Here is a 14,003-nt window from a genome sequence, read left to right as displayed (position 1 = left end):
TACCCAAGGCAAGTAGGGAGTTGTCCAATACAAATCAAACTATGGTTTTTGGCTTATCTTCTATCATGAGCACTTTCAAATCTACTGACAGACAGCCCGTTCTTACTTATTTCTTTCATATTTATCCATCCTGTCTAGGTACCAATAACAACTCCTCATCCGTATCTGGTAAACCTTCACAATACAAACTGCAGCCCCACCCATAATGTTCTCATTCGACCATCCCAGTGACCGCGATCCAAACCTTCAAGCGTGCGCATGTACTGCAAATCATTTCCAAGCATTAAGTCCCGCCCACGGATCCGCTGCCTGCTGCTGCTGCTGCTGCTGCGGCGGCGGCTGATGGTGCTGTTGCTGAGTGTTCTGGGTAGAGTGTGGCCGGCTGCCCGGTTGTTGCTGGCTATAGTAATCCGAGGCACCAACGTGATACGTTTGTTGTGGCCCCAAAGGCGGTGGCCCTGGTGGAGGTGGAGGCACAAATCCGGCTCCTGCGCCAAAGCTCTGCTGCTGGTTAGGCGTAGGCGGTGCGTTCGGGTTGCCGTAAGTGTTGCTGAATGGTCGGCTTGGCGGCTGTTGGAAGGATGTCTGAGTTGGGGGCGGAGAAGCAGGGCCTTGTCGCATTGCATTCATTCCAAAGCTTGTCTGATTCGGTGGTGGAGAGGTAGGTCCCGGCCGCATTGCATTCATCCCAAAGGTCGTCTGCGTCGGGGCAGGTGAAGCCGGACCAGGCATGCGCCCATGCGCGCTCGGGTTGTAGGTGGCGTACTGGTTGTGCGCATTCTGCTGTTGCTGCTGCGGATACTGTGGCTGCATATACGACTGCGGCATGTTGCTTTGTCCTGGGGGTGGTGACCGAGGCAGCTGATACTGTCCTTGGAAATTCATCTGAGGATATGTCGGGGCACCACCCGAGGGGAACAACGGCGCCGGAATGGGCCGGCTTGAACCCGTTGATTGTTTCGGCGGTGAGGCGGGCGTCTGTTGACCCTCGACGTTCATGCGCTCCATCAGTTCCCTCATCCTTTCGCGTTCGAGCTCGGCGTGCGAGTTCTTGTTTGCTGCCCTTTCTTGTTCTATTTGGTTGAGCAGTTGTGCGCCCTCGGACCGCCTGTTGTTAACAAAAGTCTCCACGTTCTTCTCCAAACTCTCCACCGTCTCCCTCATCTCCGTGTACCAGGTCTTTGCACCCTGCAGTCCCGCCTCGAGATCCAAGAACTCCTGGTATGCACGCTTGTACTTGTTGATGACAGCGCTCCTTTGCCGCTGTATCGACTCGTATTTGCTCTGTTCGGCCTTGACCCTTTTGTCCTGCAAAAGACTGTTGAAAGTAGCCGTCAACTCCTTCATAAGTGCCGACTGTTTATGACCAGCCTGGACTAAACGTGTCTGCATTGGCCTGAACTTCTCAAGCTCCGACTGGAAAAGCTGTTGCTCGTAGTTTGCTATTGACTTTTTGTTCAAGATAAGTATTTGAGAGATGTCGTCGTTGTGCGCCTTTTTCAGGATGATTCATTAGCAACCCGTTCAAGCTTTTTGCGCACAATGGCAATCTGCATCTGATGCATGGTTGGGTAAGTACCTTATCCTTAAGATCCTTCAAAACATGATTCCTCTCCCTCTTCAGCTGGCTCAACTTCTTCAGTATCTCTTCAACCTTGTTGATTTGGTCCACCACGCTTGGTTTACCATCATCAAAGTCGGCATCTAGCAGGTTCTGTTCGACACCACCGGGGCTGTTGGTGTTGCTTGTGCTTCCCCGCCCCCGGCTCAACGCCTTTTGGAACAGGGCATCGATCTCCCCGTGTTGGGCTGCCGTGCGCATAGCCTCAATCTCGGCAGAGTTCTGACGAAGTTTTGCCATGAGTTGAGCGTCGCTCTTGGCCGCTTCCTCGAGCGCCTCTCTGTAGTTCCGAATGTCCCCGGTCAATGTGGTGGTCAGCCTTGAACTTGGCTGCTGGGTCCAATCTGCTTGGTACTTGGACCGCATCTTCTCGCACACATGTGCCTCCATATCCAACTGCTTGGAACTACGATCCAAGATCCCTTTGATATGTTCCTTGTCCCTGGAAAGCGCCTCGAATATGGCATGCGGGTCCTCGTGGTCGGCCACATCAACACACCAAGTCCGGAAATCCTCATCGGGAGACACATCTTGATCGAAACCGCCCTTCAGCACCTCGAGTGCACCTGGTAGCTTCAAATAGTCCAAACTGGCCGCCATCTCACTGTTGGCTAGATCAACCCTCTCCGTCTCCGCCCGCACAAGCTTGGCTTTCTCTTCGTCGTATAAGCTTGCAGATTCTGTCACGGCGAACGGCACAATCTTGGCAAACAGATCGGGCCCAGTGATCCGCTGGATGTCCTGTCCCGCGTAAAGCTCGCTAACGGGAATGGGCTTCGCGGCCGGAAGCTTAGGGACAGCTGCCAAACTAGCTTCCGCCGGCACAGTTTGATGGTAGATGTAATCATTGTCCTTGGCCAATTCCTTGAGTTTGTCCTGGATGGTGGAAAGCTGTCGGTTCGCAATTTCAGAGAGCAGTGGTCCTGTATCACTCCCAAGGTTCGAATTAGGTGGTACAGTGCTCGGAAAGCCACCTGCAAGTCGACAGGCTGCCTTGGCTGCACTCTCGGCAACCTGCAGGCGCGCAACGGCTACGCCATGTGCGTTTGCGTCATCGTCTGCTAGTGCCTGGTAGTACTGCGCCATGGCATTCATCAACGAACTTTTGATCTATGGACAAATGTCAGTACATGGGGATTGTCACATGAGTGCCCTGGTGGTATGTATGCAACATCGCTCCGAGAAAAGTGGAGTGCTCCCAGTTTCTAAACATTGTTAGAGACTTACCTGGATAAAGGTCAACCAGACTTTCTCAAAGATTGCCTTGTTGACGTTTTCCTGGACCCCTTCTGTCGCCTGAGAGTATAGCGAGTACGCCTGGCTAGCAAGCTTAGCCAACAAGCCAACTTTCTTCTGGTCCGTAATCTGTTTCTCAAGAAAGACCTCCTGCGCCTGTCCTAGCATGATGGAAATCAACGCCTTGACAGTATCGCGACTAAGATCCGAGGATGGCGCATGCAAAAAGTTTTCATTTATGTAGGTAAACATGCCAGCGGACGCCTGGAAGGAATGGTACGCAGTCTTGAGGCCGGACTCTTCGGATCGGGCCTGGTGGGCAGCGTGGCAAGACAGTACTGCCGATATGTTAAATATGATGGAGGCCTTCTCAAAGGCCAGCGAGTGTTGTGATGTCGACTTGTGTGTGAAGGCATCAAACCTATCAAGAGAAACGTGCAAGTCAGCAAGTGAGGTTCTGCGGAACCTTACTTCAGCTACATGGCAATGCCGAGGCCGCCTAGCAGACCCGGGCAATGGAATGCTCCATCACTGACCATGTGAATGAGATCTTGATGTGCTGCTCGTCGACAGGAAACCTGAGGTCGAGCAGCTCCAACTGTCCATAGTAACGATACAAAAGATCCCTCCCAGCGGTGCTGTCCTTGCCGGCGCCCCTCATGTCCTGACGCAGGCGGTTAAGCGTCGCGCACTCCTCGGCATACCGCTCGGCATCGTCTCCATATGTATTCTGTATGTAGTGCTTCAAGGGCGCAACCCAATCGATCTCGCTGGTGGCCTTGAGCGGCACGGACAACATGGGTGTCTGAGCCATGGCTGCGGTGTTGAGGTCTCGGTTTGCGCCCGGGCTATAACGGGACCCGTCTGTTGCCGCAGCTGTTCCCCCAAGTCCAAAAAGTTTACTTCTCGGAGCTGGACAGCCGTAGCTGAGGGCAATGGAGGCCCGATGATCGTGGATTTGATGTGAAATGGAGGTACCGGGAAGGTCCGTTGATGGGCAGGACGGGCGCGTGCCTGCCTGATGTGACTGTACGTCACTCGGTAGATTAGGCTGCCAGCCGGATATCTCTTCTCTTCAAAGCTAGCGTCGAGATTCGGCTTGTCGTTGATTGCCGCTTGATTTAAATATTGAATCTAATGATTTTAAGGTCAGAAGAACCCTAGATGATACATTATCACTCGTCATATGCGCCGTTGAATGGACATCTGGCTTTGGCGGAAAGGTAAGGCACGGTTCGATGCCCAGCAGGTAAGGTGAGGTAAGGTGGTGGAGGTAGCGAAGCGACAGGGGTCTGGTGAATAAAGGTCACTACAAGGAGGGGTCAATGACCAGCGGGACAACGTACTTTCTTCAACGGCTATTATGCCACAACCGTACGGTGCGATTTACTCCGTTGCAAGGATATAAAAGGATCAAACCAGAGACAAAGCAGCAGTAAGCCAGAAGTTTGTGATCAGCCCTGGTAATCGAAATCGCATTGCAAAATGGTTCGTCGGTGCTATGAGGAATTCGGCTCTAGAGCCGCCCGTTGGATGCCCACAGCACAGCTAAGCTATCATGAGGAAAGTATCGGTGGCCTTCACCTGCATCAGGAACACCCACCACTACGAAGCTGCGGTCAGCAGCCCCACACATTACCGCACAATTAGCCGCCGAGTGGTCAGTAGCTGGAGCCCAACCACCAGTCGCTACTTTTGCGTAGCCGCCCCCTACTTGATTCGATTGATTGATTACCGGGCAGGCCAGCTTATAAAATCTTACTTGAGGGCATACTTGCGTCTTCAACCTATGTACTTACCCATCTATCCTATGCATTATTTTGAGAGCCTTCCCACGTCCAGTACATAGCTAATGTACCTTGCGTGAGCTTGGCACTTTGGGTATGGATGTGATACAGTCGGAGACCAAGGTCTAGAGCGGATTGGGCAGGTACAGAGAATTTTCTGATTGGGTATGCCGTCGTTGGATTAACGCCAAAAAGGCTCACGCAGCCCGCGATCGCAACCATATCGATCCAATAGCATGCCACGCCACGCTCCAACCCCTGGTACCTCCACTTACTTTGTCTGCAAAAGTGTATTGCTCTTCACCTTATAGATGGCCAGACGATTGGACAAATTCATTCCGATAGCTATACCAAGCTTACTATAAGGTTGAGATTCAACTATGGTTGGTGCTTTTTTACAGTTCCGGTAGACCTAACTTGCCTGTATAGATCATGCAGACGGTGCAGACACTTGCGGCTTATATCGTCGATGGTCTTCATAGGTCATAAAGCGGCAGTTGAACTATCCCGCCTACCGCTGATGACTCCTGCACACCAATCTCAGATACAATATTTGCAGACACTGCGGCGTTTTGCTCGCCCAGCAAGGTAAATTTCCTCCGAGCTGCACCCCGGTAATATACAGTATAGAAGGACTTGAAAAAGTGGAATCGGGGTGCCGCCAGTGTTCCGGAAATTTTACTTGACCAGGATCATACATGATGAGGGCTAATGAACCGTAGAGCAAGACTTTTCTCTCATGTGACTTCGATGGTAAACATGTATTGCCTGATATAGCGTTTGATATAATACAACACAGCTCACCGGCAGATACCCACCATAAACCACGACCAAGGGACAGAGAATGAGTCGACCGAATCAGTAGCCAAGTTATTAGCGTGAATCAGCAGGCCTCAGCTTACTTCCACAACTCTGCCGTTAAAATTTAACCATGATGGATGTGAAGATAAAGCGCAACTACATAATACCAACTTCTGATCTCGGCGCATTACTACTGATCAAGCAGATTGAAGCAGACTGGGAGCTGACGTTGTGCAATCGCCGGCTGGTTTTTAACTTCGGGAGTTAGGGTATCTAGCCTATCAACATACTATATATACCTCTACAATAAGGAATTTTCTGAAGCTTGCAGCTATTTGCAAAGGTGATCGACTGCTCTACGAGGCTGGTTTTGACATACCGCGAACATGCCGCAAACAAACCATGTATGAGCCGTCGCTATATATAAATCTACATTCACATTTGTTTCCAACTTGTTGTTATGTTCAAGATTTTCTTTTGTTGAAATATTAGAAATAAATGCCTCAGACGAAAGGTGTAGGAACGGTAGATCATCGTAGGCCCGTCCCTGCCCGGGGTCACTATTTCTGGCTGCCGCTTATATGCCTATTGTTTTGCTTGTTTCTTTGTTTTATTTTTACTCATTTCTCCATCTATCTGGCTTATGCCTGCAGTAGGGTTCGGACGGGTGACAATAGACACAACGCCAGCAATGACTTATCCACCATTTCCGTGGTATATGTTACCGATTTAGCATGCAGTAACAAGAGACTGAAACGCGGGGGAGAGACCGATCATCCTGGTCTTGTCTCTCTTCCAACGTTAATTTTTGAAGTTTCTTTTTTTTTTTTTTTTTTCCTTACTCGCTTTACGGCAGGCAGTAAGTACATAGTAGTATGCAGGCTAGGGTGGCTACTCCTTCGTATTGCACTAGTCATGTTCACCGTAATGGCCATGGCCGAGGGCTCGTGGGTGTCTGTGAGTGAGTTGGGTTTCAACTTGACAAGCGAGCACGAGACGATAGTCGCTTCATGATAATCGTGGGTTGACAGCACACAGACTGATGTTCAGCTAGTGCAGGTTCCCGTGTGAAGTGTTCTTCCCAAAGTGCTAGGGAATCCAACGGCGCCTTGTTTTTTTTTTTTTCTTTTTTTTTTTTTTTGCCTCCCCCTCTTCTCTTTTATCCCTCCAGGCGCAGACTAGCATTTAGCGTCGGCCATCAGTAGCGGCTTTTTTATTCTCTCTTCCTTGTTATCATGAAGAAGTGCTTGTGAAATCGAATCGACTTTGAGAATGCATTGGAGTGTTAGACCGGATTCTCCGTAGACAATCCCGGATCTGCACTATTCGAAATGTGCTATACATAGACCGGATAACAGACGCTCTTCTATGCCTGGTCTTGTTTTTTTCTCTTGGCACAATAATTTTCATGCTTCATATTTGTCAATCATCACCAGGAGAAGCATTAACCTCGCGATGAGGCGTACTGTCACTTGTTGTTCGTTCCTTTCACGCGGAAATATCAATTCCCGCCCCACAGCTTGACGTCCAAGCTGTGTTTGAAGTATACGACATGGCCATTGGGCCGGTTGCGTGGGAAGGGATCACCCTCGCTGTCCCCTGCCCCCACGTGTAACCATACAAGGTACGGAATTATTGAGGGTCGAGACGTGTTTGTTGACGTTTTTAATACTATTTATGTACCACTAGCAATCTGGGGACCAAAGATCGACGGCAAAGGAAGTACGGAGTATGGAGAGTATCAGTAGAGTAAACAGGAACAAGCGGGAATTCAAGAAGCGAAAATCTTGGTCAGTGAAATGACCAAACTCTGCTTCGAGTGGATACCAAAGGGCATGAAAGGACAGCCGCCTTGACAAGCAACGGGCTTGACGGAAGCATGTCACATGCCAGGCTCATCGAAAGTTTACGCAGTATATCACTTCGCTTACATGTGTAAGGGACAGAGGTCACAGTCTGAGACTATTATGTATCTATCTACCCTATGGAAAGAAGACTTTTGGAGGTGACCATCTTTAACCCCGCGCCCCTGCTGTCTTTCCTTGCGACGATCACTGCGGCGGTCAGTGAATCGACGTCACTCTTTTCCTACACCCTACATGACAATGCTGATCGCGCTCTCCGATTCGTCGAATACCCCTTGATTCCAAGGCAATGCTTGTAACAAGATATTAACTACAAGCTAGTTTCGATCAATCTCCCAGGGCGGTGGTCCGGTCTGCCGGTTCGGCTTGGGCATGTCTCAGGATGGTGGGAATCAAGTGGGCTTTTCCAAGCTGGAAATTGGGAGTCGCATTGTTCACTTTGTATGCAAATTATTGGGTTTACTTACTAAGTTTTTATGGCTTGTTCTTTTTTACATATCCTCCCTGCGTATGCTCAAACTATAACAGGGCTTATGCAAGCATTGCGAGCATTGAGTCGCCATGCTAGGCGAGGATAGAAGGAAAAAAAAAATTGAGACCGAAGAGACATATATCGTATTACTATCGGATCCGAGTGGACGGGTGGGTTTCCGTACTGTTATAGTACGTGGTATGCTTCAAATGTACGAAGTAGTAAACATTGCGGGGTGCCCACTGTGGCATGGGGTTCTTTTCCTGTCAAGAACCCCTCAAGTCCTTCGGGCAAGGTAATGACAACTGAGACTAGGGTGACCTGACCTGTTGAACGATGAAGGAACGGTGAGGGGCCCCAGACAAATTACATGACCTACTTACCATTTTTGTCTATTCACGGGGAATTTTTATCCCTTGATTGACTGGAGTGTTTGCGTGTTGTCGCCGTTCAGATGTGAAGATCCCGACAAAGAGATCCAGTCATTATTGCCAGTCACCTTGGGTCAACAACAACCGGTCAAGCTATGGGCCCACGTGGTCGACGACTCCCGCCTTGGCTGCTCAAGTCAAGGTTGGGGTGCGCGATATATGTAAGGTGTATGTACGGGGCAGGTTGGTACCTAGCTAATGTAGGTATATGCGATTTTTTTTTTTTTTTTCAATTGTCTTCCCTACCTCGGGTGCCCCTTTTACAACGGATAGATCGGGATAATTCGAAACAAGCAGCAAGCCCCCACGTATTGGCTCATGTCAGGACAGATGACAGCAATATGTTGAGATTCCTCCTTCTCCTCACCTTCAGGCTTGTCGTAGCACAGTAAGCTCGGCGCTGCTCCGATTCTGCGGCTCACGATGCTGTGTAACTACAAACAGAGTACTCGGTGAGGCATTTGAGGGCGTAGTTCGTGCTAGGGGGGATAAAATAGAGAAGAAAAAAAAAACAGCTCAGAAAAAAGGGCTGTTTTCGGAACATTCTACTTGAATACTCCGTACACCCTAAAATCCACCCACACCTGGGTGGGATTAATTTGGTTCGTTGTGACCAAAAAGGTACCCGGTTGACCAGGTACCTACCACATACCGTAGCGGTAAACACGCCGAACACCCACGTGGTTGGTGATTGTTCTTCACACTTCTGAGACCCATTCAGTTGCATCCATTATTGAAAGCCCTATCGTCGTCGTCATCAGTTTTTTTTTCTCTCTCCCCACTTTCAAACCGAAGGTCCCGAAATTGGTGGCCTTGTCTTGCACTTTTGATCAAGGCTCCCACCGCCGTTGTGTCTACAGCGAGGTCATCTGATTTCAGTACGCTCCCTTGTGTCCCGTTCCTTTCACCGACCGAACCCCTTCTTTTCCTTCTGCAAGATCCCTTGCACTTTTTTTTTGCTTCTTTCTTGATGCGTTGGAAACAACATGCAACCACCTGTCGGCCCTATCCACGGCGGGTCCAGGCAGTCACTATTGAGGACGCATGCATGTATAGCCTGCCATGCAACATTGGAGAATGAACGGCAAGCATCTTCGCTTGTATGTAGGTCCGTAGGTTAAAATAATTTGTCCGGTCGAGAAGCAAATCAAACTGGATCCCTACGGGGTAGCTACAGCGTACCTAGGTGACTTGCGACCTGCCTGCATGCAGTGTCCGTGCTGTGCTGGCGGCCTAGTGGACCGGTCCACCCTTAGACAGACGAACGTACAAGACTTGCACTAGACAAGAGCTAGCACTAGATAGACCTAGAGAGACAGAGAGCTGCATATAGAGCGTAAAATTGCGGAAGAACAAACTACCCAGAGCGGCTCGTCAGCCAACCAGTGTATTGCGAAAAACCACTTCTTGCTATCTCGTGATCACATCTTCTTTTTCTGTCACCTCTCTTAATTCTACATTTCGGCTCTTCCCCTCTGTTCCTTCATATTGCCCACACCGCCATGAATTGATCACTGGGAGTAGGCTGAGAATGAATGGATGACTGGTTTTTGTGACACGGAAACGATGTAAAACGCTAAAGCCTCCACCTTCTAGAAGGAAACGGTTGCTTAGCGACCTATGTGCTTGCTCATACATTCGATCATGTATAATATCATGCAGACTGATAATTATTTCATCATTTCATTGGCCTATCATTGAGACCTTCGCAGAGCTTCCATGCCCAAGGTAGCGATGTAGCCCTGGTACCTTGGGTACCTTTTTTTGTTTCCCCCCCTCAGGCTGGAGTCATTCAAGGGGGGCCTGACTAGCAACACCTTTTGCAGATCTCGCCCAGGCATGCCCTGGTCATGTCACTTTTCGGGTCGAGCTCCACTAACACCAATGGCTGCCGTCAGGGTTGCCCCTTCCTGCTTTCGCACAACCCGCTGTTCTGCAATTTCCCTTCTTGGGCATTCTGACAATGGGCAGTGTCCCAGTATAATTGCTGGCTTTGGCCCGCACGTACGTTGATGGATCTCTTCATAAAGAACGACAGACGCCACATAATCCAAGGTACACAACCAACCAAGGACTCCCGCGCAAGAAATAGTGATCAACACGACGCATCTATCTGTCAGACTTGCTTGTCACACTTCTACCTAGCCTTTTGCTACTTAAACACTCGAGGCCCCAACTCTTCATCTTCATCCAAGCTGTCCAGTCCTGACCCTCGTGTCTCTCTCAACCAAACTCAACACATCACTACCAACGGCTATTGCCTACCCGCCTTCTATACAACAAACAAAGTCATCATACTTTACCGCTGCTCAAATATTGTTACAATACCCACACACAGACTTTTGTTAATTTACTTGACCTCACTTCACTCTACCATCACACAGCCAACCTCAACCAGTCTCCAAACGACCAAAACCTTCTGGTTGCCTCGTCCAACCACAGCCGCTGCAATCAACAAACAACAAAATGGCCGTCAAGGAGCACCAACCACTTGTGAACCACTGCTGCACATTCTGCTGCAAGGCAGTCGATTTCGGCACCCATGACTACTGCGGAGAATACTCTGCATGTCACAGATGCCCTTCACACTAGGCAATCGCCCAAGGCGTTGTCCGGGCACAGGCTGAGTCTTGGTAGAGCTCAGCTCTCACGGCCATAGCACCAGGCTACTATTTTTCTCCTTCTTTTCTTTGATTCACAGGCAACATCCATGCACTTACATGCATGACTGCATGAACTCGGGTTGCGGACCATTCGGCACGGATTACACGCGGGCGTCCGTCTTTGAACACAGCCAAACACGCCGTAGGAATTCGGGCGCTGTAGATTGGCACCTGTTTGCCAATGAACTTTTGAGGCTCACCAATGGTGCCTCGCTGCTGTCGTTCACGGACTTTTTGTTATCTGGTTTTTTTCTTTTTCTCTTTTTTTTTCCGTTACGCCCCATACATTTGACTCATACACATTCGCTTAAGCGAGGGAGATACCCAGGCGTACTTTTTTGGCAGAGGAACAGGAGCTTTGTTACTTCATTTTTTCCATCATCTATTGTCTTTAGCTTTTTTACATGGCGACGGCGCGAGCATTCTTGTTGTTAGTACTTTCGCTTAGTTCTCAATCTGAGAAGTCAAGTCTAGCCGCAAAGGAAGTCCTAAAAGTTTCCCTTGCGGGCTTGTCATTGAAACAGTGCAGAGTAGAACCGGCTCGGTTGAACATGCCACTTACATAACATCCGTTCCTTTTCCGTTTCTAGGCTGCACCAAGCCCAGTATCACATCAGCGGGGTTTATATCGAGTTCGGGGCAAACCGCAGCCCCCCTTTTTTCCGGATCAAGCAAACCCGACATGAGCATACAGCGAATACTTTTGCACAGCGCCAAGGGCGTGCCAATATGCCGTATGCATGTCAACAACAGCACGAAGCAAACCCGATTCAAGGCCTTGCATACATACATACCCAAGACCTGAATCTGGTCCAACAAATGCGGAGAAGTTCATGGTCTCACATACACTATTTTCCAGCTCATTCTCCCTTCCTTCCCCGTTCCCCATGTCTATGACATGTTTGATTTCTATTTGCTCCCGCGAGGTGGTTTGAAGCCCCGCTGTGGTTCGCAGTAACGGACTCGCCATCTCCTCCGAAGCCAAAGAGCCAATATGCTTCTCTCAAGGTATAGGATGGGGGAAGCTTTGCAGCGAATTCATCCTGCGTGAAATAATAATAATAATAATATCACCGTCTGGAAATCCTCGGCAGTGCAGCAGGCAGCTCGTTGGCTTGGGGGGGGGGGGGGGGGCCGTCCTTTTACACGGTTATGTCGGCCACCATCTCCCAAGAGGCGCCTGGGCATTATCCGAAAGTTTTTCTATGTACTTTGTTTTCGTTTTCCTCATATCATTTATCTGCCTGATTTTCTCTCTTGGTTCGATACGGAAGACGGCGCGGTTTTTATTTTTATTTTTTTATGACGAAAGTGTGTTGTGCGGCAGAGTCAATGACGGCTTTGCGCAGGAATTGCTCTTGTACGTGGCTTGGCGGACGTCAGCTACATGTAGGCGGCTGGTTTAAATTGTGTAGTGTGTCTTGCGTGTCTCTTTTTCTGACATAAGCTGAATGAAATAGAGGCTTGGCCAGTTTGCCTTTTTTCTCTCTCTCTTCAAATTATTGTTGGGGTTACGGCGAGACGCGAACATAGACCCTTGCCGTTTACCAATCCCATGCCTCAAGATGAGATGTACTTGGGAAGGGGGGAAAAGTCGCTTTCCTTGGACCAACAAAACAATTGGCCAAGAAGCCAAGGCACTCTGCTCGTAAATGCATCGGCGATGCCTAGGTAACACTAAATAGCCTGGGTGTGAGAAGGCTTGCATGAGGCAGATATTACATAGGTATACAGCAAAAAGAACCCCAGCCTTCAAGGGTGTGAAAAGTGACACCTCGGGTTTTTTAACCCTGCTGCTGACAATGTCGTTTTCGCTTGCAAAGAGGGGTTTACCAACAAAAAAAGTTCAATTGTTGACATCCTCGCCAAGGCAACTATAACAACATGGGAAGGAGAATAAGATATGGAAGGAGGGCTTTTTTTCGTGCATCGACTTCAGCCCTCGCTTCACACACCCACAATTCCAGAGAAGAAAAGAAGGAGATGATGGGGAAACAAAAGAAGCAAATAGGGAATAGCGGCAGGGACGGGATGGGCCTTGGGCCCTGACCCAGTCATCCGGAGTAAGCCATACCCCATCCTGCCTATCAATGCTGGGGACATGGGCAACATCTTTACACCCGACCAACCAACCAACCAACCAACCAACCAACCAACCAACCAGGTTGCGCGCGTATCTTACAGGCATTGTGCCTTTGGTACAGGACAGGTTCGCCATGTGGTGCTTTCATGCAACCCCGTGGCACAAGGAAGCTTCATGTTTATTATCCGCCGCCCATGGGGCCCCTTGTAGTATCATTTTGCCAGTTGGCCAGTCGTCCATGGCGCTTGACCTAGGTGAGAAATGACAGGTCGGAAGACATGAGTAGCCCTGTTGGCGAAAGATAAGGCCGTGGAGAGCTAACTAACGAGTTCTGCAGTCCTATTGCTGTTCCTATCAACATACGCCAGCCATCGTTTAAAATCATCTCGGGCTTCTCTACCGGTAGAGTGGCAAGGAATCTTGTGCCGATGGAGAACATGACCGCGGCAGAGAAAAAGCAAAAAAATAAAATAACAAGAGGAACAAAACGTTAAGAAGAGCGGAATACAACATCCACCGTGGGGGCGATCGCAAGGGGACCCGATAAGGGTGCCTAAGACGGCATGTCGCGAGGCTGTGAGGGGGTGGTGTAAGCGTGTGATTACCTAGGTAGGCGAGCCGCATCCAGCCAGTAGGTTGTGACCTCGATTTCTGATTGATTTCTGATCTTGGGCTATGCCAGTCACAGGTCGATGTCTCTTTTTAGCATGGAAATCTAGCATGTCTACTTACTGTGCTATTGTGGAATTGATTACTTACCACGCTGCACATGGGGGGTGTTGTCTCGAGGACTTGGCGCAGATGCTCTCCCCCAAACGTTTCATACAGCTCGCACACAATAGCATGATCCCATCGGTATCCGGTAATCACCGGTACTATCGACCACACCATGCTTGCATTGCTCGACGCGGGGGAAGTGATAAATGCGCGGTACTCTAGTGTATCTCTAAATGTCGCGATGTCACACCCGACCCCAAGACTAGTTGGTCACGTTCGAAAGGGGTCATCGGCCATGTACAAGGTATAGCTCGGAGGGTGACGACA

General features: G+C 49.5%; 3 protein-coding genes across 3 annotated transcripts; 1 reads left to right on the top strand and 2 right to left on the bottom strand.

The window, feature by feature from the left end:
• Positions 1 to 21: 21 nt before the first annotated feature.
• Positions 22 to 4,389, bottom strand: MGG_15323 (vacuolar protein-sorting protein bro-1). Its single transcript, XM_003714714.1, has 5 exons — positions 4,204 to 4,389; positions 3,394 to 4,149; positions 2,849 to 3,278; positions 1,580 to 2,731; positions 22 to 1,494 (listed from the first exon to the last, which is right to left on the bottom strand). Exons 2-5 carry the CDS (start codon positions 3,669 to 3,671, stop codon positions 271 to 273), a joined length of 3,084 nt encoding a protein of 1,027 aa, XP_003714762.1. The 5' UTR covers positions 3,672 to 4,149; positions 4,204 to 4,389; the 3' UTR covers positions 22 to 270.
• Positions 4,390 to 10,246: 5,857 nt separating this feature from the next.
• MGG_11146 (uncharacterized protein) lies at positions 10,247 to 11,497 on the top strand. The gene has a single exon (XM_003714713.1). The coding sequence runs from the start codon at positions 10,934 to 10,936 to the stop codon at positions 11,309 to 11,311; it is 378 nt and encodes a 125-aa protein (XP_003714761.1). The 5' UTR covers positions 10,247 to 10,933; the 3' UTR covers positions 11,312 to 11,497.
• Positions 11,498 to 13,512: 2,015 nt separating this feature from the next.
• Positions 13,513 to 13,850, bottom strand: MGG_11147 (uncharacterized protein; the record flags this gene model as incomplete). Its single annotated transcript, XM_003714712.1, has 2 exons — positions 13,513 to 13,533; positions 13,719 to 13,850. 2 exons carry the CDS (start codon positions 13,848 to 13,850, stop codon positions 13,513 to 13,515), a joined length of 153 nt encoding a protein of 50 aa, XP_003714760.1.
• Positions 13,851 to 14,003: the final 153 nt, after the last annotated feature.

Source organism: Pyricularia oryzae, chromosome 2 (assembly GCF_000002495.2).
Source record: "Pyricularia oryzae 70-15 chromosome 2, whole genome shotgun sequence".
Classification (NCBI taxonomy): domain Eukaryota; kingdom Fungi; phylum Ascomycota; class Sordariomycetes; order Magnaporthales; family Pyriculariaceae; genus Pyricularia; species Pyricularia oryzae.
The sequence above is the reverse complement of the archived record's forward strand: the minus strand, read 5'-3'. Positions and strand labels throughout refer to the sequence as shown.